Source organism: Mirounga leonina, unplaced genomic scaffold (assembly GCF_011800145.1).
Source record: "Mirounga leonina isolate KUSES-001 unplaced genomic scaffold, KU_Mleo_1.0 Mir_125, whole genome shotgun sequence".
In the NCBI taxonomy this organism is placed as follows: Eukaryota; Metazoa; Chordata; class Mammalia; order Carnivora; family Phocidae; genus Mirounga; species Mirounga leonina.
The window spans coordinates 69,137,499-69,163,328 of NW_023270305.1; the positions used below are offsets into that span (position 1 = coordinate 69,137,499).

The 25,830-nt window shown below is 36.6% G+C and overlaps 1 protein-coding gene across 3 annotated transcripts in view; it reads right to left on the reverse strand.

Moving 5' to 3' along the window:
- The window catches only part of TMEM131 (transmembrane protein 131), a 240,722-nt gene that overhangs the window by 42,261 nt on the left and 172,631 nt on the right, over positions 1 to 25,830 (reverse strand). For all 3 annotated transcript variants that reach the window (XM_035001727.1, XM_035001728.1, XM_035001729.1), the window contains 14 exons: positions 21,981 to 22,089; positions 19,093 to 19,201; positions 18,131 to 18,284; positions 17,869 to 18,039; positions 16,710 to 16,820; positions 16,478 to 16,612; positions 13,683 to 13,787; positions 10,037 to 10,123; positions 5,863 to 6,015; positions 5,687 to 5,762; positions 5,385 to 5,502; positions 3,395 to 3,533; positions 3,170 to 3,279; positions 2,376 to 2,442 (listed from right to left, as the gene is read on the reverse strand). In XM_035001727.1, the coding sequence (XP_034857618.1) occupies positions 2,376 to 2,442; positions 3,170 to 3,279; positions 3,395 to 3,533; positions 5,385 to 5,502; positions 5,687 to 5,762; positions 5,863 to 6,015; positions 10,037 to 10,123; positions 13,683 to 13,787; positions 16,478 to 16,612; positions 16,710 to 16,820; positions 17,869 to 18,039; positions 18,131 to 18,284; positions 19,093 to 19,201; positions 21,981 to 22,089 (1,644 nt within the window). The remainder of the gene's footprint in view (positions 1 to 2,375; positions 2,443 to 3,169; positions 3,280 to 3,394; positions 3,534 to 5,384; positions 5,503 to 5,686; positions 5,763 to 5,862; positions 6,016 to 10,036; positions 10,124 to 13,682; positions 13,788 to 16,477; positions 16,613 to 16,709; positions 16,821 to 17,868; positions 18,040 to 18,130; positions 18,285 to 19,092; positions 19,202 to 21,980; positions 22,090 to 25,830) is intronic.

The following is a 25,830-nucleotide window of genomic DNA, read 5'->3' on the forward strand; positions in this document are numbered from 1 at the left end:
CATAATACCTTCATGGTATTATGAGGTAAGGTCCTCCATGTTGTCATAAATGGTAGGATTTCCTTGTTTTTTTGGCTGAATAACATTCCATTGTGTATACACACACACACACACACACACACACTACAAGTTCTTTATCCATTCACTCATTGATGGACACTTAGACTTTTTCCATGCCTTGGCTATTATAAATAATGCTGCAATGAGCATGGGGGTATGGATATCTTGAGTTAGTGTTTTTGTTTCCTTTGGATATATTCCCAGAAGTGGAACTGCTGGCTCATATAGTAGTTCTATTTTTAATTTTTTGAGGATCCTCTATGCTGTTTTCCATAGTGGTTGTACCAATTTATATTCCTACTCTTCTTTCCACATCCACACCAGCATTTATTATATCTGGTCTTTTTGATAATAGCCATTCTAACAGGTGTCAGATGGTATCTTATAGTGGTTTTCATTTGCATTTCCCTAATGACTAGTGATGTTGAACATCTTTTCATATACCTTTTGTAGAAAAGATCTCTGTTTTAATTAATATGGTAAATACTGATAGATGTAACCCACATGAACAAAAAACCTCTTCAGAGTCATGAATAATTTTAAGACTGTAAAGGAGTCCTGAGACCAAATACTTTGAAAATCATAGGTTTTATTTTTTTTATTTATTTTTTTAAATTTTATTATGTTATGTTAGTCACTATACAATACACCACTGGTTTTTGATGTGGTGATCCATGATCCATTGAAAACCATAGGTTTTATAACCACTACAGATAACTGTGATAAAATTTATCCTAACTTTACCCTAAGACCTAGAATTTTATATTTAAAATACATGTCTGAGATCTAGATTATTCTTTTTTTTTTTTTTTTAAAGATTTTATTTATTTGACAGAGAGAGAGGGAACATAAGCAGGGGGAGTGGGAGAGGGAGAAGCAGGCTTCCCGTGGAGCAGGGAGCCCGATGCGAGGCTCGATCCCAGGACCCTGGGATCATGACCGAGCCACCCAGGTGCCCCAGATCTAGAGTATTCTTATTCATCTTCCTCCTCTCATAGTGCCTACACTTCAGTGTTTTATATCTTGTAAATAACACTAAAGAACTTGTACTTGATAAGAAAAAAGGTAAATATTAGCTCATTTACTTATGTGTATTTCCTCCCTTATAAAAGCAGAGCAAAAGGAATTTCTGATTATTGAGCTTTCTAATGATTTGGAATCTAGAAATCCTTGAGCTTATTAGGTTGTCATTTTATGCATGGAAAAAACCGACCGTGAAAAGATTCCAAGAGAAGGGCATGAGACTAGAATACATGACTGTCTACATTTCAGTCTGGTGTTCCATTATTTGGCAGAAAAAAGATATATTGAAAATTACTTTCTTATACAAAATTGACTTACAGACAGTATAAAAACCTACTATTCTACGAAGGTTTAGCTAATACATGCCTTACAGACTAAAACACAAAACTATGGGAAAGAACACAAGTATTTCAAGAACTACAGAATATCTGGTTTGACAGGCTAATTAGGGATCCCTAATCAGCAATGACCATGTGGCATGACAGTATGGGCGAGGGCTCTGGGATCTGAGAGAACTAGACCTGAATTTGGCCCTGCCAGTTATCACAGGTATGAACTTGGGCAAGTTCCTTCCTTTTCCTGAGCCTTGTTTTTCCCCTTGGGATAGTTAGTAACTGCTCAGCCTGGCTGCTTGTAATGATTACATGAAATTATAAATGTGAATGTACCTGGTGTAATGCTGACACATACTGGATGCTCATGCAATACTGGGAAGCATTCTTCAATACAGCCCCCAAATACTGAAAACCTTCCCACTGCTTTTCTTTCCTGAACTACTTAGCCACAGACTGACTTATCTAGTCAACATTCACCACAGTCTTCCTACACACCAAGGAACCATTTGAAGGGCTTCCCATGAGTTTGTTTAATCTGTTCAACAACTATGGGTCTGGCATTAACGGAGCTTACAATTTTATTTGGAAGTATTCAAAATAAACATTTAAATGATCAAGCTCAAAATTTTGAAGCTTAATCAAAATAAATTATGTTAATATATACCTCATTTATATATTCTCAGGGTTTCTGGTAGCCATTATTATAAACCTTTATGGACTCAAGAAGTGATGCCTGCAAACAGGAACCTTCTACCCAGTGTGCCTCATGTTGATCTAAATCCCATCCATTCCTCCTGGGGTTTTTTTGCCTCTAAAATAATTATTGGACTGCCCTGGCTTCTTCAGTAACTTGCCCTTCAGACAAATTTAAGGATAAGTCAATAGTTTTCCTCCACATTTGCACTGATCATATCACAGAGTTATTTCTTTGGGATAGTATGAAGCTTGCATACTTACACTGTTTCTGAAGACGTGGAATTCTAGTGTTCTTAAATCAATCTTTGCCACCTTACTCAAATTAAACCTAAAATAAAAAAAAGTACATATATTTCTTCATAAACAGCATCATAATTAAAGGGTAATTAGAGTAATTATCAAGTTTGTACTTTATTTGCAAATTACCTTTTGGCAGATTCTGAGGTCAATATTATCAGATGAATAGCCTTCCAAAAATTAGAGGCCACAACTTATAGTTAATATTTTGTTCATTTTTTATTTTTATTTAAAAAAATTAAAAAAAACTTTTTAAAAAAGATTTTATTTATTTATTTGACAGAGATAGAGACACAGCGAGAGAGGGAACACAAGCGGGGGAGTGGGAGAGGGAGAAGCAGGCTTCCCGTGGAGTAGGGAGCCTGATGTGGAGGCTCGATCCCAGGACCCTGGGATCATGACCTGAGCTGAAGGCAGATGCTTAACGACTGAGCCACCCAGGCACCCCTTGTTCATTTTTTAAAACTAAAATATTTAAAAGGTTCCACTTGCTTTCTCTTTATAATCTTTCACTTTTTTATATTTTTCTTTAGAAAGGAGTTCAACATTACTTTTTCTTGTCTTAAACTGAAAACTCTTTTAGATACTTAACGCATTATCAGTATCTTTCTCCAGAACGTCCTCTTAATTTTAATTACGGATCTAGAATTTCTCTAAGCCCAATCTATTACTGTATAAGCTTCAATAAAGTTTTAAATATGTAAAATAAGAATTCAATGCTAATATAGAACATTTTGATTATTTAAAGCAGTGCTTACCTTGATATTAACTTATCTACAAAGACTGAAGGATTCGAATACAAAGCCAGAGGAATAAATTGAATATAGACAGGAACATCTGCAGGATTTTCTAAAGTAATCTCTTCTTCCTTAAACAAAGTTAACAAAACAGTAAATGAAAGGTTTCCACAGTTAAAAGTAAGAGTAGATACTTTATAGCACTATTATGAATTTCCAAAAATCAATGTCACTCTGAATACTTACTGAGGAGCAGTTTGTATTAGTAAGTGGAAATTTCAAGTGTCGGGGTGAGCTAATTATAGAAGGCCAGGAGAGCTCAGCAGTGATTTTTGATAGTATATTTTTTTGAAGGTCTGTATTTACTTCAAATAAAGCACTCAATCTAGAAAAAAATAATTTGTTAGTTACTATATCAAAATGAAATATTTGAGTTTTCTGAATATAAGAAATTCTATTAGGCTTGTATACTTGAGAAATTTTATTCTGGCCCTGATTAAGTACAGGTTTATTTGTTTTGACATTTTATTATGCTTTTAATAGACATGTATAAAGATGTCTCTGTTTTGGCAGAAGGAGTTGCCAAAGTCTCTATCACTCATCACCTGTGTTATTTTTGTACTGAATATGTGAAGGACAGATAACATATGGTGTTAAGGGATCCTAAAGGATCTTGCAGGCTAGTGGAAAGACCTAGAAAGGGCCCTGATGAATATTCATCAGTAGAACTTATGAGAAGGCAGTGCATATGGCTTTTTCCCCATGAGGTAAAAAAAAAAAAAAAGAAAAAAAGAAGGACAATCTTGATATGCAATGAAGATGTCAGCTGAAGTGGTAATACATATGAGGGTTTTGTGCAGATGTATGTAAAGTTATCAGCAATATTCAGGACCTCATTTGAATATTTCCCTACTTACCAGTATTCATAAGCCAGATGTTTAGAACTCAAGAACATATTCCCTAAGGAAACAATATTACACACAGGGCTAAGGTCCCTGGGCCCAAACACTGAAGCCTACTTTAACCCACAACACTACTGAATTGTGATACTCTAGTATTGGTAAGAGTACAGGTTTTATAAGGCAGGAACAGAAATTCTCTTTAACACGCACAGTGACAAGGTAACACAAAGGCAGGAGCAGGGAGAATGCCACAGTCACTGTGCACCTGGGACATGATGCTATGGGGCAGATGGAAAGCCCAGCTTCTTGGCTGTGGAGTGGTGGGCACACAAGGAGGAAGGTACAGGTTTTGGTGGGTGGGAGGTGAAGAGGTTCCTCAGCAACGCTCCAAGTTATCTATTCATAATGTTAACATTTGGAGACTGTCTATACATTGTAAGGTCTGTGATGGAAATGTAGGGGACGAAGAACTAGTGAGTTCATTAGAGGTCCCTCTCTACTTATTTTCACCACTTTAAAGTAGAAATTTAACTCTTTTGCCTTAAGAAAACTTCTGATAGTAGATAGTTCAGATAAATGAAACCCTCAGATTCAATCACTAATGGTTTGAAAAATTTATAGTACTATAAATTATTTTGATACTGATAAATACATCCAAAATAGCCAAGTGAAGACGATCAGTTTTATCAGTTATTATATTATCAATATTCTAATCAAATTCTCTTCTGGAGCACAAGAAAGATCGTACTTCTACAGTGCTGAGGAAGTGTGTTTCTGCTTTTGAATCCAGGTATGGTAGTGATTTGTCATTAGCATGTTTTCTGCCTGCCAATGACATATGGTTGAGCCTTAGTGAACTGGGCTCTGGGTGCCCCCTAAGGGCTCAGCACTTGGAAAGGGAGGAGGCAGTTCTTTTCACAATGAGCAAATGGACACTTGGTCTCCACTGTAGACTTAAACCTAGGAAATGTTTTCTTTGCTTTTACCAGAGGTCAGCGGTAGGTAAAAACTTTCTTACGCAAATGGCTGTATCTAAGGTGAACAGTGTATGCATCCTCTATAAAGATAACTTCAAATAGTTCTTTGATTTTAAGGAAGTATCTAGAGCACGGGAGAAAAGAGAAAAATGGTAGTGTGTATATTTCTGAGCAACATGCAATTAAAATGGCAATTCAAGATGCCTTATTAATAATTTTCTGAAGATGAGGCGTTATTTTCTTAGCTATACAGAAGTAAAAGAACCTAATTTAAGAGTAACATTTAGAAAGTAGTATCAACAGAGACATTTCAAACTTGTAAAGATAGCTAAACATACTTAAAGTAAAACCACCCACCTATGACCTGAATTTTCCTTTATTCCCATCCATCCTTTGAATAGGCTTTGATGCAAATCCCAGTCAGCATCCCAAGTGTCTTCCTGCATGGCTATACCAGGCTGTACTTTGGGTTCAGCTAAAACAAGGAAACATACATTATGACAAATTCAGCCCTATAATCTATATCCACTTGTCAATTTCCCCTCAGATGATTTCCATAGTACCAAGGGATAGAGATGGACTTTGAAAGTGGCAGCCTTTCATCAAAGAATATTTTGGGTGGAGTGAAGGGGATGAGAGAGAACAGCAAGTTAACTTACATTTGGATAGAAAAGGCAAGCCAACATAGCAATGATCCCCACACTGCAGTCCAGGATCAAAATAAATGTTTGCAATCTACAAAGAGGCACAGGAGAACCATGAATCCCAAATCCACAGAAGGTCACAGTAACACAATACTAACAGATGGGAATCCTCAAATACAATGTTCTCAAACCTTTGACTTTTTTCCTGGCTCCAAGTCTTCCTTATTGCCCCGTAATCGTTTGTAGTAAAATCGCACATCTTCTGACAAAGATCGTATTTGTTGTATCTTTACCTTCTGTGAGAAGGAATTCATAATATTTAAGCTTTGATGAACTATTTTCCCCTGAAGAAAACAAACAAACAAACTCATTAGTATATGGTTGGATTTTCTTAAGAACACACAATTTAGAGCTGACATATTTTTCAGAAACCAAACCCCAAAAGACACTTAGAATTTTTATCACTTGATAATCTCTAATTTTGTAATCAGAGCCCTCCCAAATATATCTATACTTATGTGTGTGTGTGTGTGTGTGTATTTGTTGTTTTCACGGCCTGTTATACAAAAATTAGCAGGACAAATCTCTGTAATCTTGTGAAAATGAAATAAGAAAGTAAGAAAAACATTCATGTTTGATGTTAAAAGAATGAGGCTACCAACAAAGGTAACAAACAGAGATAGCTTTGAATAAAGGAAATGGTCATTGTCAGTTTGTTAAGCAAGTTCTGTTTACGCCAAGGCCAGACTGCCCTGAAAGTATCCAAATTCAGGATGAAATAATTTAGTTCTAAAATCAAAAGCCAAACAAGACAAGACAAAAAAAAAATCAGATTTATTTTACTTAGAAGTATTTTCTTTTTAAAAGAAAAATATCATTTGTGCCAAAAAGAAATCAGACATCTTCTAAAAATACAGGTTATCAAATATCTCATTAACACAGCAGACAGATTAAATCACCAGATGAACAATGATTGCTCTTATCAGCTGCATGCTTCTCTCTATGATAGCGTATCAAATTTTAAGTAAAAAATTAAATGATTTAAATGATCCACAATAAGAATTATATTATAATCTTTACTTTCCTTTGAGTACAGAATTTTATCTTATAATCTGATTCCTAGTCATTTGAAGAAGTCTCGAAAATGACCATACCCACTGGGCTAATATCTGGTATTAGAAGACACAGAAGTTAAGAGAGTGCACAGAAAAAAGAGTTGAATGAGAGTGAGGTTAAAAGTAACACTCATTGGGGTGTCTGGGTGCCTCAGTCATTAAGCATCTGCCTTCGGCTCAGGTCATGATCTCAGGGTCCTGGGTTCGAGTCCTGCATCGGACTCCCTGCTCAGCGGGAAGCCTGCTTCTCCCTCTCCCACTCCCCCTGCGTGTGCTCCCTCTCTTGCTGTGTCTCTCTCTGTCAAATAAATAAATAAATAAATCTTAAAAAAAAAAAAAAAAAAGTAACACTCATCATTTGCAGCCCAGCTAGAGGGAAACATAGCAGAAAGGTATCAGAGGTCGGGCATGCTGCTGTGACGGGGAGAACACAGGAGCAGGAAGCACAAGGCCTTTGATAGCCCAAGCCTGGCATCTAACCAGCTGTGTCTTCATGGCATGCACCGGTAATAATCATTTTGCTCAAGTCCATGCCTTGTCTCTCAGGAGTGTGTGTGTGTGTGTGTGCGTGTGTGTGCGCGTGCGTGTGTGTGGCCGGGTGGGTGGGTCAAAATAGGTAACAGATACAAAAGTTCATTTTACGATGGTATTCAAATATTATTACACCACAAGTACTTGAAATGCTAATTTGGATGTACTGTATGCTTCAGTTGGCGCTAGTATACTCCACTGGACAAGAGATTTTACAGAATCAGGTGACTGTTATGGAATGAATGTGAACCCCTCCCCTCCCCTCATTCATATGTTGAAATTCTAACCCTCACCGTAATAGTATTAGAGGTGGGGCTTTTGGGAGGTGATTAGGTCATAAGGGTGAAGCCCTAATGAATGGGATTAATGACCTTAAAAGGAGAGACAAAAGCGCTTGCCTTGCCTCCCTGCTCTTCCGGTTATGTGAGGCTATAGTGAGAAGACAGCCATTTGCAAAACCAGGAAGAATGCCCTCACTGATAACACCCATACACTGGATCTGCCCGGTGCTTTGATCTTGGGCTTCCCCGCATTCAGAACTGTGAGAAATAAATGTTTGTTGTTTAAGCCACCCAGGCTATGGTAATTTGTTATAACAGCCTGACTAAGGTAGTAACATCAAGTTAATTTGTGATTCTAAGTAAATAATCTGGTAATGTAAGCCATCTGAGGATATCTAAAAGTTTGATCCTACTTTGTTCAAAATCAACACCTTTTTTTTATACAGATGCTTTCTGATTTACCATTCATGGGCCTTTCACTGTGTCATCTACTCAATTATTCCCTTCCAGTATTTATGCTTTGTTTAAGGAGGTCACTGATTGAAAAGGCAGTTGAAGAAAGGAACAAGGTCTTTTTGGATAAATAATGAAGTTGAGTTCTATACAGTCAGTGCAAAGTGGAATGACAAGACAAAGATTTAATTAATCAAATATGCTGAACCTATGAACTCAAAATTGATCTTTTTAAGGTACTAAATTCTAAATTTAGGTTTTATTGTATATAGCATTAAGATTTTTACAACGTACTGTTTTCTCATAAACCACCACATCTCCTTCTACAGGGTAAGGGACACTTCTACATTTGCCCCCAAGTCTCCTGAACTGACCACAACACCTTCCTGCAAAAGGCTGTGGTGGTCTCTTGGTTTCCCCATTTCTTTTCTCTTTATTCTCTAGGTTCAAACTCTAAGTCATATTTTTGACTCTACCCTACCCATACCTGCTTCTACATACCAATTTCTACATCCTCCTTTTCACTTATGAATCATTGGCTCATTTCCCAATCTAGATAGAAAACTTTTTGAAAGAAGGGACTATTTCTTATTCCTCTTTATACCTCCTATGGAACCTGGTTCAATGTCTTACCTTAAAATAAGCTACGAATAAAGAATTAGTAGGACCTTGTCAGGATATTCAAGCACAGTTCAAATCTGAAATGTCTCTTGCCTAAGCTCTCATTACCTACTAACTGCCTGCTTGGGGATAAAAGATCCCTTATCCCTTTCCTAGAGGATCTCAGTCTCACTGGGAAGACCACCACATAAGGCAATATTTAAAGCACATGTGAAGCCTGCTACAAGAGAGTAATTTAAAATCATTCCAAGGGGTGCGTGGGTGGCTCAGTCGGTTAAGCGTCTGCCTTTGGCTCAGGTCATGATCTCGAGGTCCTGGGATCAAGCCCCGCATCAGGCTCCCTGCTCAGCGGAGAGCCTGCTTCTCTCTCTCCCTCTGCTGCTCCCCCTGCTTGTGCTCTCTGTCTGTCTCTCTCTGTCTCTGTGTCAAATAAATAATCTTCAAAAAAAAAAAAAAAATCATTCCAAGATCACACATGTAACATTTAGTAACTGTCCAGTGGAGTCAAGAAATCTTCAGAGAGGAGATGACATGGAATTGAATCTTGGAAGATGTGTAGTTCTTTGACAGTAGGGGAAGAAGAAGGGCATTCAAGACAGACTAACAGCCAAGGCTTAGAGGTATGAAAGGGCTTTACTGCCTTTGCCAGTGCCCTAAGCTCAAACGTCCTCTTGACACTACTCATATGGAGTATGAACAGAGTCCCTGAATTGGCCTCAGGCACTCTACTATCACTTCCTTGTGCACCCTATATTTACTTCTGCCGGAGAAACAATGTTTAAAGCTCAGCTCTAATGATGTCAAGGCTCTGCTTAAAAACTTTAGATTTTCATGGACTAAATGCATTAATTGTTTTTTTCACGCTATCACTCCAACATGTCATTTCACCTTCTCTTAAAATTTCCCTCTATTCTTGTCAAACTGGGCAACTCACTGCCATGTAAAGCCACCTCAGACTTTACTGCCTCTGTGCCTTCAGGTTGGTACCAGGGACCTGATGCAAGTTCTTACCATCTCTATCTATCTTGCCAAAAGAAATTCTAAGGCAGCTCACATGCACCTTCATCAACTACATGTGTATTTCACTCACAGCACTTCATTTTTACACCTTTTAGGGCAATTTCTACATTCTGCTTTTCATTTATGAATCACTGGCTCATTTCCCAATCTAGATAGAAAACTTTTTGAAAGAAGGGACTATTTCTTATTCCTCTTTATACCTCCTATGGAACCTGGTTCAATGTCTTACCTTAAAATAAGCTACGAATAAAGAATAACTGACTTTACTGTTGGATTCTAGGAACACAGAGGTAAAGGCAAAGGAAAAAAAATTATAAAAAAAATCTATAAATTAAATCTCTTACTGGAAAGGAAGGTGGAAGAACCATATGTTTTGGGAAGCAAGTCAGCGAACCCACTGCAATTACAGCCTTCACAGGAATCGTTAGGATCTGTGGAGTGAAGAAGCAGACCACAGAAATAAGTGTTTAAGTCTGAGACTGATTTTGACCATTACTGCATTATTTCTGAGGATGTAAAAAAAGTCATCTTGGAACTTATATTAGCAATAACTATCTCAAAAACAATATTAAAATTACCCATGAAAACTGTTTAATCAATGTACTCCATAAAATGCTCTAAAATACATTTCCATGTATTTTTCAGTGATTCATTGAAAACATGGTAAGACAAAACAATGGGGAAGGAATGAAGAATAGATTTTTCATAACATAGGTTATTTTGTAAGACTATTAATTTAACAAAGAAAGTCTATTTGTACTCCTAAAACAATGTATGTGACACTTCACATTTTCTAGAGTTATACAGTTCTGTATTTTTTGTATGCAGCAATAAATTAACATCAACTTAATTTAAAAAATGAGTTGAACATTATAGATGTTGAATATCAACTCACTCTGTCTGTAACTCACAAAGATACTTAAGATATTTTTTCCTAATTCTCATTTTTATCCATACTAACAAAAATTTGTCTTAGCTATGAAATGTACTTATTTTTCTCATGAGTGATCAACATGAATTTTTCACTTTTGAAGGTAATTAATTTGACACACTCCTAACAAATCTATTATTATTATATATTATTTACATAATTATTATTAAATGATCAGTTCTGTTTATTCTGAATTAGCTTTCTTTCACGTGGGGGTTGTATGTGCTGAAAACAGGAGACCAGTGGAAGCAACTTGTAAATATTAAATTAAAACACTTAAGTGTGGTAGAAATATATCCGTTCAAAAATCTCATTGAATGCAACATGTTAAACACCACAAAGAGTCTTTCAAAAGCTCAATGATCTTCACTCTGCCCTTGAACTAGAATGACTCATGTAAATACAATCATAAGAACTCAAATTAAGATGTGATTTCCTGATTGTATCTTCCTTTTTGGAAATATTACACAGGAGTATATTAATGATTGCAGAAGAATCAGTGATCTCATTCAGGAATTTCAGTCAGGATCTGTGCAATGCTATAACTATGTGTAAGCAGGTTTCTAACAGAGCAATTATAAATGTGCCAAAGCCATTCTTTTTTTTTAAATTTTATTTTATTATGTTATGTTAATCACCATACATTACATCATTAGTTTTTTATGTAGTGTTCCATGATTCATTGTTTGCGTATAACACCCTGTGAACCATTCAACACATGCCCTCTTTAATACTCATCACCAGGCTAACCCATTCCCCGCCCAGAACCCTCAGTTTGTTTCTGAGTCCATAGTCTCTCATGGTTTGTCTCCCCCTCTGATTCCCCCCCTTCATTTTTCCCTTCCTACTATCTTTTTTTTTTTTTTTTAACACATAATGTATTATTTGTTTCAGAGGTACAGGTCTGTGATTCATCAGTCTTACACAATTCACAGCGCTCACTATAGCACATACCCTCCCCAATGTCTATCACCCAGCCACCCCATCCCTCCAACCCCCCACCACTCCAGCAACCCTCAGTTTGTTTCCTGAGATTAAGAATTTCTCGTATCAGTGAGATCATATGATACGTCTTTCTCTGATTGACTTATTTCCCTTAGCATAATACCCTCTAGTTCCATCCACGTCGTTGCAAATGGCAAGATTTCATTTTTTGATGGCTGCATAATATTCCACTATATATATACACACACACACATCTTCTTTATCCATTCATCTGTTGATGGACATCTGGGCTCTTTCCATAGTTTGGCTATTGTGGACATTACTGCTATAAACATTGGGGTGCACGTACCCCTTCGGATCACTACATTTGTATCTTTGGGGTAAATACCCAGTAGTGCAATTGCTGGGTTGTACGGTGGCTCTATTTTAAACTTTTTGAGGAACCTCCATACTGTTCTCCAGAGTGGCTGCACCAGCTTGCATTCCCAACAACAGTGTAGGAGGGTTCCCTTTCTCCACATCCTTGCCAACATCTGTCGTTTCCTGACTTGTTAATTTTAGCCATTCTGACTGGTGTGAGGTGGTATCTCATTGAGGTTTTGATTTGGATTTCTCTGATGCCGCACGATGTTGAGCACTTTTTCATGTGTCTGTTGGCCATTTAGATGTCTTCTTTGGAAAGATGTCTGTTCATGTCTTCTGCCCATTTCTTGATTGGATTATCTGTTCTTTGGGTGTTGAGTTTGATAAGTTCTTTATAGATTTTGGATACTAGCCCTTTATCTGATATGTCATTTGCAAATATCTTCTCCCATTCTGTCAGTTGTCTTTTGGTTTTGTTGACTGTTTCCTTTGCTGTGCAAAAGCTTTTTATCTTGATGAAGTCCCAATAGTTCATTTTTGCCCTTGTTTCCCTTGCCTTTGGGGATGTTTCTAGGAAGAAGTTGCTGCGCCTGCCGTCAAAGAGGTTGCTGCCTGTGTTCTCCTCTAGGATTTTGATGGATTCCTGTCTCACATTTAGGTCTTTCAACCAATTCTGAGTCTGTTTTTGTGTGTGGTGTAAGGAAATGGTCCAGTTTCATTCTTCTGCATGTGGCTGTCCAATTTTCCGAACACCATTTGTTGAAGAGACTGTCTTTTTTCCATTGGACATTCTTTCCTGCTTTGTCGAAGATGAGTTGACCATAGAGTTGAAGGTCCATTTCTGGGCTCTCTATTCTGTTCCATTGATCTATGTGTCTGTTTTTGTGCCAGTACCATCCTGTCTTGATGACTACAGCTTTGTAATAGAGCTTGAAGTCCGGAATTGTGATGCCATTTGCTTTTCTTTTTCAACATTCCTCTGGCCATTCGGGGTCTTTTCTGGTTCCATACAAATTTTAAGATTATTTGTTCCATTTCTTTGAAAAAAGTGGATGGTATTTTGATAGGGGTTGCATTAAATGTGTAGATTGCTCTAGGCAGCATTGACATCTTCACAATATTTGTTCTTCCAATCCATGAGCATGGAACGTTTTTCCATTTCTTTGTGTCTTCCTCAATTTCTTTCATGAGTATCTTATAGTTTTCTGAGTACAGATTTTTTGCCTCTTTGGTTAGATTTATTCCTAGGTATCTTATGGTTTTGGGTGCAATTGTAAATGGGATTGACTCCTTAATTTCTCTTTCTTCTGTCTTGTTGGTGGTGTATAGGAATGCCACTGATTTCTGTGCATTGATTTTATATCCTGCCACTTTACTGAATTCCTATACGAGTTCTAGCAGTTTTGGGGTAGAGTCTTTTGGGTTTTCCACATAAAGTATCATATCATCTGCAAAGAGTGAGAGTTTGACTTCTTCTTTGCTGATTCAGATGCCTTTTATTTCTTTTTGTTGTCTGATTGCTGTCAAAGCCATTTTTCTGAAGTTGTTTTTAGTTAAGAGGTTTTGGATTTTATGAGAAAACTAGGAGCTAATGAACACCAAGATTTTGTAAACTATTCTCAAAAGTTCAGTTTTTAAGGTATAAGACAACTATAACTTTATCAGTAAACTTAGTTGTTTCTATAAAAACAACAAAAAAGAGACTGAATTATCAGAAAAACCTCATTGACATGAATCCTCATAGTCTTTACCTCATAGTCTGTGGTGATCTGTATGGCTCCATCATGAATCCCTTCCAGTTTTTTTGCAGTAAGTTTGACTCTGAACACTGCAAAATAGCCTGAAGCTAATATTACCTGTATGTGGTAGAAATGACATCATTCATTAGCCTTGCTAGTTGCAGTTTCCTACTAAAATGGTAAAGAACACTATTTGTGATGACCTGACCTCCAAATTCTAATATATACTGTATGACACTGAATTACCATACCATCTTGTACAAATATCTTAAAATAATGCCCATTCTTAGATGCTTATTCTACACTTATTCCATGGACCACCAAGAAAACTGGCTCAGGAACAGAGTCCCATCTGCCAAGGTGGAAAGGGGTATGGTCCTCACACATCATGCATGTACCTGCACCGACAGAGAGGGTGAGGGCTGGAGCAAAGGGAGTCAGACCCAAAAAAATCATCACCAAGACTGATGTCAAGGGACTTACCCCTATTTCTAGGGGATTTTATGGGTTCAGGTCTTAAATTTAAGTCTTTCATCCATTTTGAGTGATTTTTGTGTGTGGTGTGTGACAGTGGTTGTCCACTCTTCTGTCAGCACTTTTCAGTTGTGAAATTCCCCCAAAAAAGTAATTCATTTTGTGAAGGTGTACTTTAATAATTAGTTATATTTTATTTAGAATTCGTAGTTACCTTAAAATATAAATGTTGATACACCAAACATACTTTCTCCTTTTAAAAAGCATTTTCTGTGTTGGTTTTGTGCAATCCTAAGACTTTCTACTCTACTGTGTAGACTGCCCAAATCAGAACACAGGTCTCAAGAACACAGAATTGCTGGCAATGTGTGTTTCATAAGGAACAGGACAATAATGTAGTTCATAGCTTTGGGTTTTGGGAAAACAGTTCAAAGTTTAAGCGTTTTAAGCTTAAAAAAATTCATTTTGTGGAGTTGCTATTTTGAAGTTGGTACCTCACTACAACTTCCTATTTTAAGAGTTCGTAACAATGATCTCTTCTTTCTGTCCCTTGTTTTTAAATTTATAGTTTTATATAAAAGCTAATTCTAGAACCCTAAATTGTCAAACAGACTTTATGTTATTAAATGGACCTCTGAAATTTAAATAGTAATATGTTAACATGTGCTATTTATTGCTAGGAAATGATCCAGATTTCTAGAATTATTAGATTTATAATGTCTTACTAGGAAACAATAAAATTCAAACAGCTGGGAGTAGATATACATACGATTTTACTCTAACTTTACTGTTGAAAGGAATACATTAATGGCAGGCTTAATTATTACCCTTTTTCAGCATTCTATTTTTATTAAAAATAAAACCTCAGCTGGAATGACAAATACTACTTCTCAAGGATATATACTTGTTTTAAAAGGAGGCTTTATTTAATCAAATTTAAAACATTATAAATTATTAAAATAAACAGCCATAAATTACCACCGTTCACAAATATCTGATTATGTAGCTTGAATGCTACATAGCTGCAGTTAGAATATACCTTATTTAGTACTGTTTTCTACTTTTTCATAAATCTTCCAAGTTTCTATACACAATCATATTTATTTTTTATTTGTTTCATATTCAATCATAAAATCATGATTTACTTTTTGTATTTGACTGTTTCCAGGTATTTGAAATTATTAATAACACTATTATAAACATCTTCATTTTCACAGCTCTTAGCTCTTTTTAAAAATTTTTAATACTTTTTATTTATCCTAATATATCCAAATTAGTAACATTTCAACAGGTCATCAATATTAAAACATTATCAATATTTTAATATTATTATTAACAGCTTACAGTCCCAAACTAAGTCTTCAAATCTGGTGTGTATTTGACACAAGACATCTTAACTGAGACTAGCCACATTTCAAGGGCTCAGTAGCCACATGTTAATTAGTTCCTACTGTCTTGGGCAGCACAGTTTTCTACCAGTGAGCTTTTAGCTCTTTAAATTACTTCCATGGGAAGAATTCCCAGGAGTGATACATATTGCCAAAATGCCCTCCAAAATTATTCTGGAGGGTTCTTCTGGCACAAACTATTTAAATAAATTTTTATAGCTTATGGCAGTCCATGGAAGCGTATCTGTCAACCATCTCTGTGCATAAGGACATTTTCTCCTTCTTTTGTAAGACTGCCACAAGAAGTTCTATCCTTAACTTACAGATGAGATATGTTATGCCCCTTCTCACACAAGGTAATTCTACTAGTTCTGTTCTGAATTGGTATAAATTCCAAGTTCCACTTCCAGTAGTGGTAAGGGCTTTGACTGATATATCTGTTTTCTCTTATTTCATGCTCTTTTATGACCAAATGTACGTATTTATAAGACAGAGTAAAAGTACATGGGCATATCTACAAAGGGATCAAACAAGGTTTGTCTCACAGAAACCTGGCCAGAAATATTCTGTATAATTGAAAACTTTCTACCAATGGGCAGGGCTATCTCTTTTGCCAAGTAAATTCAATGAACATAGGGTTAGTTTAGTACCAGTGGGAATTTCTCTTGTAATGACACTTGTGTTACAAAAAGATTATTTAAATTTTCTTTGTTACAGAACCTTTTATGACAGGGTAGAACTTAACTCCTTTGGGTTTCAAGTGCCCTCATCATAAAAGGAGGGAGTTGAAGTAGATTGCCCACAAGAACCTTTTAATATTAAATAACTGATGCTATTATGAATCTCATAAAAATATTAGTTCAAGTATGTGTCGTAGGAATAGACTTTTATTTGGGGTTTAGACATACAACTAAGTTTAAGGAAACAATAAGAAAGTTTACTTACTGATGACTGGTCTGATAAAGAGGATTTTTCTAATTCTGGAAGGCTTGCAATTATTGTAGTTCTGTTGCCTCTTTCAGTAGCTACGAGTTCTATTGATAAACCGTCTCCTATTATGTGCCAACTTTTTATAGCCAACTTAAAAAAAAGAAAAAGGTATGAAAGGGATTATTGTAGCACTAGCATAAAACACTTAAACGTGATTTAGAATAAAAACAGATTTTTTTTTTTTTACCTCAATTGGATTGCTGTTTATAATTGCAAATAAAATATTGCTTGCTTCTGTAGCACTCAATATGCCAAAATCTATGAAACGTTCCTCTATTTTGGGGGGTAATACAAAGTACTGAAAAGATATAAAAGAACTAGATTAAACATTAAATCACACTTATATAAAAGCAGGGTATCAAGAGAAATTAGCTGTATGGACATACTAAGGTTTCTATATTTTATGTCAATATACACATATATAAAATATAATTAAGAATTCTGTACATGAAGTATTTTCAGTAATCAGAAATGAAGACATTCATAGTCTCTATGGAATAACTATTTCTCCTCTGAAGGCACATAAAAGAAGCAGGAAGCTAAAGTAGTAGGGAAGGGTAAGTAAAACCCCAGAGGATTAGGCAAAAAATCCTTGGTCTCAGTAAACATTATGTATTCATGAGAGCAGCCAAAAATACATAATCACTCAAGCAAAACAAATGAAGAAGGAGTGGGATAATATTGAAAAGTCCCTCCAGCTCTGAAATTCTTATTGATGTTGGCTTTTTGGGGAACTACATCTCCATATGTTCTAATTTTCTTTTTATCTTTCATATCTCTCATCAGTTTTATTTTTTATCTAAAATTCTTTCACTGATTATCCTAAGGATAGCTTAGTTTGGATTTTTTTTTTTTCCTCCTGGCTTATTTTCTATATTAGAAAGACCTTTATTCTTTCCTGCTATTCCAACTGTGTGTTTTTACCACCTGACTCTCTTCTTTATTATTTGGTTCTTTTCTTTACGCTGTATTTCCTGGTTTTGGTCACCACCTCCTTAGTTTCTTCTTTGCCCTCCTTGTATTATTTTTTCCTGCTTATTATTTTCCTCCACTTAGTGTTTGTTTTCAGTTTCCCCATGATTGTAACAGTTTAAAAGTAAAACCAAGAGAACGCACAACATGGAAAAGACCTAAGTGCCAACTGTAACAAAAGGATTCATCTGTGTCACGACAAGAGATGGCTACTGGGAAGGATGAAAACCAGTTATCTTGAAAGTACTGAGAGGAGGGATTAGAGCAACTTATAGAGCTCATGTACAGAAGCATGTACAAAATGATTGCCTAATAATACCTGAACACACAAAAGAGGGCTGGGAACTTAAATTTTAAAGGTACAACATACTTACATCTAAAAAGCCTGTATATACCCGCACAGGTAAATGAAATTTAGAAGCATTGGTAATAAGTAAAATATTGTTATCTATGTGCATGGATGATGTGGAGGGCATAAAAAACAGTGTAAAAATGTATCCTGATTCATTTGGAAGAATTAAGACTGGTTTGCTGAAGTTGTGAACCTAGGAAATGAGGGGAGAGAAAAAAAACAATGGGTCAGCATCATCTAGTTGGTAGATCAGTAAAATGAAAAATGAAGGTTCCCAGACATACTTTAAACATTGTTTTGGCTTCTTCTGGTAGCAACACATCATGAATGAGGATTGCAAAGCTGAAAGTGTTAGTCAGGTAAATTGGCCTTTCCACAGGGTCAGCAGGACTGTCTCGGATGTGAAATAATGTGGCAGCATGATCAAATCCCAAATAACTATTTGAAAAAAACATAAAATAAATCATTTTTATCTCTATGCATTAATTTAAAATCCAAGTTCTTCTGTTGTAATAATTTTACATTTAACATTAAGGACTGTTACTTGAGAATTAGAACTATGAATATTTTAGAGCATGAGCACATGATTTAAAACAAAACTTAGATTGCAAAATATCGACATGTAATATAAAGAACTATTCTCTATTGAATTATATGCAATCAAACAATTAAAATCAAGAATGTATTAACAGAAAGTTTTAAGCTACTTAAAAAAAATCATGTTTATCATTTAATTGCAACCAGCTTTGTTAAATGAGTTCCTACCAAGTTGGATATTAAACTATTATTGTTTCAAGTATAATCCAAAATGAACTACATATATTGTTACCCATTTATAAAAAGTTGTAATTCTAGAACACTGTTTACAAGTTTATAAAGGAAGATAAATGATTTTGTTTCAAGTGACAATATACTTTAATAACAAGCCACAACCACTTGTATGTTACAAAACCAATTACAGAAAGGAAATAGCTCCAATGATGTAAATGTTATTTAAAAATCATAGATTCCTTTTTCTATTATATTACTGAATCACTAAGACTTCACTTAAGCCCAAATCATATCATCCCATTTATCTTTTTCTTCTAAAAAAGTAAAAACAATAAAGTGGAAGTTGATCTTTTCAACAAAAGTTCCATAGAGCTTATGTAAATTTGGTTACTACTTTTGCTAAGGTCAATTAGTAGGAAAACAGAATTTACTGATTAGTGAAAAGTTATAAAGCTTATTTTAAAGAGAAACTCACCCATCTAAAACTTCTGCTTGATATGGTATTTCGAGTTTAGAATAACTCTTTTCCTTTGCTTTAACAGTTATTTTCCCAGAAAACTGAGATGGTTTTTTTGCCTTTGATGCTAAAAGGAAACATAAAAAATTATCTCTGCACCTTTTGCTACTAGAGTTTCTACAGAGGAGGAGAGTGACTTGATGTAGACTGACACAATCTTTTAAAAGCATAGCTGAGCTTTCAGATTGGCAAACAGGAGACTTTTACAACATTTTACATTAAATATCACATTTTAATCCAAAAAAGGGAAAACTATTTTAATTTTCCTGTAATAGGATTAAACAGATAAGGAATTAGCAAGTGAACACAATCTAGGAGGAAAAACACTGTATTTGAGCTACTTCCCTAGAGCCCTAAGCTGTGGCTTTCCTTACACCAGGACTTCTCACCCTGGGCACTATTAACATTTTAGGCCAGGTCAGTTCTTTCTGGGGTGCAGGGGCTGTCTGTCCTGTGCACTGGAGGATGCTCAGCAGCATCCCAGGCCTCTGCGTGCTAGACAGCAGTAGCAGCCCCCCAGATGAGACAACCAACAATGTCTGTGGCCACTGCCAAATGTTCCCTGGCCTGGGAGGCAAAACTGGCTCCCATTGAGAACAATTACAGCTGTATTAAGGAATAACATTCCTTGTATGCCAGAGTCTTGTTATAAGTATCAGTCAAGTAGCATGGTACGAGAAGTGTCAGGTGTTGTGAGCTCTGACTTCCTGTATTTGCCAACCCTAACTCCTAGTATAAGACTCTCCCTGCCATCATATTGTCCTCAGAGATGAAGTAAAATCTTTCAATTTTGTAGCAGTTACGAATAATTCCATCTGGAATTACAGAAATAGATTCAGTTGGATCCATTCTGGGTACCCATTAGATGTTCCTTTCAAAGTAAATAAAGAAGCTGTTTATCCCGTTTAAGGTACACTTCTAGTTAGGAGAAGAACTTATGTGAGTTCTGCAAATGTGTGTTATCCAACTTTAGCACAAAAAAAGACAAATAAAAAAATGGTATGACATCTAGTATATAGCTATGTACAGTGATTTCAGATTTTTATTATTTTTTTTAAAGATTTTATTTATTTATTTATTAGAGAGCGAGTGATCGAGAAACAGCATGAGAGGGGAGAGGGTCAGAGGAAGAAGCAGGCTCCCCGCTGAGCTGGGAGCCCAATGTGGGACTCGATCCCAGGACTCTGGGATCATGACTTGAGCTGAAGGCAGTCACTTAACCAACTGAGCCACCCAGGCGCCCTCAGATTTTTAAAACTCCCATTAACCTTCATTTCTTTCTGCTTGCTGTGTAGCCATTACTGGGCTTATTATTTTAGGAGGCTGTACAATATTCCTACTATGCACTGGGGTGGTAGAAGGGGAGGTGGGAGGTGAAAGGTGGAAGGATTTTCCCATGATAATAAAAACCACTTTTAAGAAATGTAGCATTTACTTTAAAAGATGCTTTTCCTTTTATTAATGTTACATAATTTAAGAAATACTTTTTTTAGAGTCTGTGATCTCAGAAGAACCAACATTACCGACATTCATTTATCACACAAAGGGAAACATTCACTGCGTTGTCGGTTCAGGAGCTGGAGAAGAAGAGCTTGGGATAACTATATAGCACACCTGCTCCTGGGGCACACTCCCCCACTGCTTGAATTTATCAGAAGGATGGATCCGAAAAGTTCTCAAGGTCAGGGATTATTACTGGCTGCTCTCCTCGGTGAGAGAAGAGAATGCACTTGTTGATGCGGATACTGGTAGACATGACTGTGGTATCCCAGCAACAGAGAAGACAGTTTATCACAGATTTGGAAGTAACTGGGGCATCAAAACCTTCTACAATACTCTTTTCTGATAGCTGCGTTATGAAAGTATGTCACATATTTAATCTTGATTTCTTCGGGAGTTTTCTCTGAGCTCATAGGATGAACACTAAAGCTTGGCACCCAGCCTGTGCACTGCTCCAGATCCTCCCCAGAGCTCTTCATGTACAAGGAGTAAGCACAGATGCTCTCACAAACACTGCGGAGTCTTCCAGTATTCTGCTGCACTCAGTAGGGCACAGTGACCAAATGCTCTCTTCTGATGAGGAGTGTAGCTGTGAAATCTGGGCTATGAGCAGAGGTGGCTTCATCATAAAGCCGAAGTGTAAGCTTCAGGGCTCCTTACTTGCAAGAGCCCTTACGAGAAAAGTCCCATTTGAGTGTCAGTTCTCATTAAGTACAGTTAAGCAGCCATTAAATCATTATTTAAAAAAATTTTGTGACAGCAAACTAAATAAATGTTCTAGTAAAGTGGACAAAGCTGAATAAAAACATGCTTTTAAAATATGTTAAAGTCTGGGTTAACATTTCAAATGTCGAAATATATAATATACATATCTGAAATAATAGTTCTCTAATTTGACATTGCTATCATAAAGGCTATTATTTTAGGTTAGGCAGAACTGTCTGCCTTGTTTAAAAAGTCAATATATGAAACTGTTACGGAGAATATTTCTATTCTCAAATTCAAACATGCTTCTGAAATTCAAATACATTATCACTCAATTACAAAAAATAATGACTTCATAATTAAGGCAAAGCTTACTAGGTATATATGTGAAAACCCAGATTACAAAAATTTAATTCCAATCCTAATGTATTTGCTAATATGAATTTCAGTTTATGAACTTGCATTTTCTTTCATGAAGCAATCAAATAAGAGTTTGTGATGGTTTATAAGATAAACAAACCTAAGCGGTAATATATAATCTGACTATAAAATGGTCAATGTTTCTACATTAAGATGTCAATATACATGCCTTCTGGTTTATCAAAACAAGATCACTTCATTAGAGAAAGATGAATACTTACCATCAAAACTAATAGTTGCAACTTTGGTATATTTACTTTCTGAAGCTTTCAATGTAATTGGTTTAAAGTGTACCGTTACAGCATCATTTTGTGGTGTAGGTCGAACACTCTGCAAACAGAAATATATAGAACGTTATTTTAGTCCAATGGTTCCCCAGTTACATTATACTGGAGAGTGTACTGAAAAGTGAAGCAGAATCAAAATTGGAAAAGTTTAACTTTACATGTTCCCTTTAAATAGAGTAGGCCAAAATGACACAAGTTCACATGAATTTCACTAGACTATCTTCATGAAATAAAATGATGGCCAGAGGAAAAGTATATGATAGGTCAGTGAGTGTAAAAATCTAGAGACAAACTAGTACACTAGGTATGAATACATAAAACAGAAAAGAAAGGCATTTATTTTCTAAACAAGTGCCCAATTAATATATGAGAGGAGACGTGAAGATTTATGATAGGGTCCCTCTTCAAAACTCCACAATACCAAATGTAATATCCTGACTATATGAAGAATGAATATGAATTTGGGAGCCGGTACCCCTCTGTCAAAGTAGTTTTGCAGATCCCACTTTTGGTGGTACTTTCTCTATGTCTCTAGGTGCAGCTGTGCAAGTGAGGCAGGCCGCTGTCACCGGGCAGGGCTGCGCTCCCAGCTGCCGGCCTGAGCAGTGGGGCAGACTGAAGAGCTGTGTAGCTTGGAGAGGTCAGAACAGTTTAAATTTAAAAAATAAGATCTTCCTAGCCAACAACTAAACCTATAATAACAAACACAGTAAAAGCTTGCACTTTTGGAGCAAGCTAGAAAAATAAATGCATTTTACATTTTAAGATGCAGTTACTTTTTTTTTTAAAGATTTTATTTATTTATTTGAGAGAGAGAGAGCAAGAGAGCGAGCACAAGCAGGGGAATGGGCAGAGGGAGAAGCAGATTCCCCGCTGAGCAGAGAGCCCGATGTGGGGCTGGATCCCAGGACCCCGGGATCATGATCTGAGCTGAAGGCAGACACTTAACTGACTGAACAACCCAGGTGCCCCAGTTACTTTTTTATTATCCTTACTGACACAAAGCATTTTTCATTGGAAGGAATCTTAAAGATCCCAACCTGCTTCCCTGTTTTACAGATGAAGAGAACCTTGCAATATGGAGTGATGTTTCAATAGCTAGGCATCAAGAGGTGGGGCTGGAAACCAGGTGTCCTGACTTGGTCCAGGCCCTGGGCCCTTTACTTGGCATCCTATTGCCTAAACATGTGTCAATGAAGTCATGGTATTGTACACAAATCTTGATCAATAATCTTCCTTTAGAATTCAATTAGAATCTTACTTGGGTCTGAATTTTGGTTTTGGCTGAATTTTCAGGGGCTTTATAAACGTGTTGTCAAAGCCTGATGCTTCCCATAGAAAGAACACAGTTCTCTTCTGTGACACTCACCAGGTGCACCTGCTAACACGGGCTCGGTCAGATCCTTGCACGTCACCAAGTTCTTCCCCCTGGCTCCCTACCCACCCTTTCAGTTGATCCATAAAAGTGGAATCTGACAAAACTGAATGAAGGGCAGTTGCATGAAGGCACAAGAAGCGCCTGAGAAGAGTATGAAGAAAAACTGCTCCTTTTGGGGAACCCTCCTACACTGTTGGTGGGAATGCAAACTGGTGCAGCCACTCTGGAAAACAGTATGAAGGTTCCTCAAAAAGTTGAAAATAGAGCTACCCTAAGACCCAGCAATTGCACTACTGGGTATTTGCCCCAAAGATACAAATGTAGTGATCCGAAGGGGTATGTGCACCCCAATGTTTATAGCAGCAATGTCCACAATAGCCAAACTATGGAAAGAACCCAGATGTCCATCAACAGATGAATGGATAAAGAAGATATGGTATATATATATACAATGGAATATTACTCAGCTATCAAAAAAATGAAATCTTGCCATTTGCAACGACGTGGATGGAACTAGAGGGTATTATGCTAAAAGAAATAAGTCAATCAGAGAAAGACAAGTATCATATGGTCTCACTGATACGAGGAATTTGAGGAACAAGACAGAGGATCATAGGGGAAGGGAGGAAAAAAATGAAACAAGATGAAACCAGAGAGGGAGACAAACCATAAGAGACTCTTAATCTCAGGAAACAAACTGAGGGTTGCTCGAGTGGAGGGGGGTGAGAGGGATGGGGTGGCTGGGTGATGGACATTGGGGAGGGTAAGTACTATGGTGAGCACTGCGAATTGTGTAAGACTGATGAATCACAGACCTGTACCCCTGAAACAAATAATACATTATATGTTAATTAAAAAAATTAAAAAACAAAAAACAAAAAAACCCAAAAAACTTCTTTTGCCTTGTGTCCGAGATCATAGGGAACAAAGCTGGTTATACACATAATGATCACAAATACTGCTTTTACACCAGATGGCAGGGCATCTCCCTTCTCACTGCTGGTTTGTCTTTATTGGGCCTGAAATGATGGCCCTAAGGGTGGTTCTGCAGTTCTCTGAGCTGGAAATCTTAGTATATGTGCTGCCGAAGCGAGCACCTCTGAGCTGGAAATCTTAATAGCCTGAGCTCTTGGCCTCAGGCTTTCTCAGTATTTTATCTTTCTTCTGAATTTCTCATTTGTTTTTGAATCTCTAATTGGGGCTTCAAGTGGATTTGTTCATATTGATATATTGATCATCAATAAGCTTGCTGTTAGTAGCAATCATTTAAAATGAGACTCTCTTCCTTCCTTGAAGGTTGTGTGAGCATGGGTGTGTTATTTTTAAGAATAAAACAAAACAGTTTGACCTGTGAGATAAACTACGAAATGGAAAGGTTTCATATACTATACTACTACACTAATACTTCTTCCAAAAGAAAGGAAAGCAGTACAGAGTATATGTGACAGTCCCATAATGACTGGCTTATGCAACAAAAGATATTAACTATTTCACTAGAAGTGTCAGTTTGAGTAAGCTGCCCATCTACTCGGGGCCTTATTTTTCCTGCTTGTAAAACACTAGGATTGGATTAGGTATTTTCTCAGATTCCATCTATCTACAAAGTTTTGTGATTCTATTAATTTTGTTTTTTGTTTTTTTTTTTCAAATGAGGCACCTTTATCCTGAGGTCAAGATTTGTTAGAGGGATGATCAGATAAAGCTCTGTAGTTTGCAGGACTTCCACATGCTCTACTGAACGTGACAGAGCTGCAATGAAACCTTGACCGTTTTCAAACACGCTTAAGGTGGCAGTTCAGTAGTAACAACCACAACACTTTTTGAGTGTTATCAGCCTGCACAAAACCTTACCAGAAATAGCTAAGCAATGGTATTTATTAAAATATAGTCACTGTAAGTTGTTGGTGGGAATGCCAACTGGTGCAGTCACTCTGGAAAACAGTATGGAGGTTCCTCAAAAAGTTAAAAATAGAGCTACCCTATGAGACCCAGCAACTGCACTACTAGTATTTACCCTGAAGGATGTCAGCTCCTCAGAGATAACCCTTTGCATTTCACTGACTGGTAAAACCAACTAACAATCTGTTTTAGTATCAGTCACTAACTGTTGCTTACTAAAGATAATTGAGAAGTGGAAAAAATATGGCAAAATTCCCAGGAAAGGCAGCTTGCATATGTTCTAAATATAATTCTATCCTTTTCTCACGATATTCATACCCAACTAAAGCTCAGTAACTCTCAAGTGAGATTCAAAGGCCCAGGACACTCTAAAACTACTTACAAAAACATTTGAGCAAGTAAGGAAAATAACCTTCCAGAATGTAACAACTGTATTTTTAACAACAGGTACACAAGTTCACTAAAGCTCATATCAAGCTGACAGTGGTAAAACTGACAAATATATCT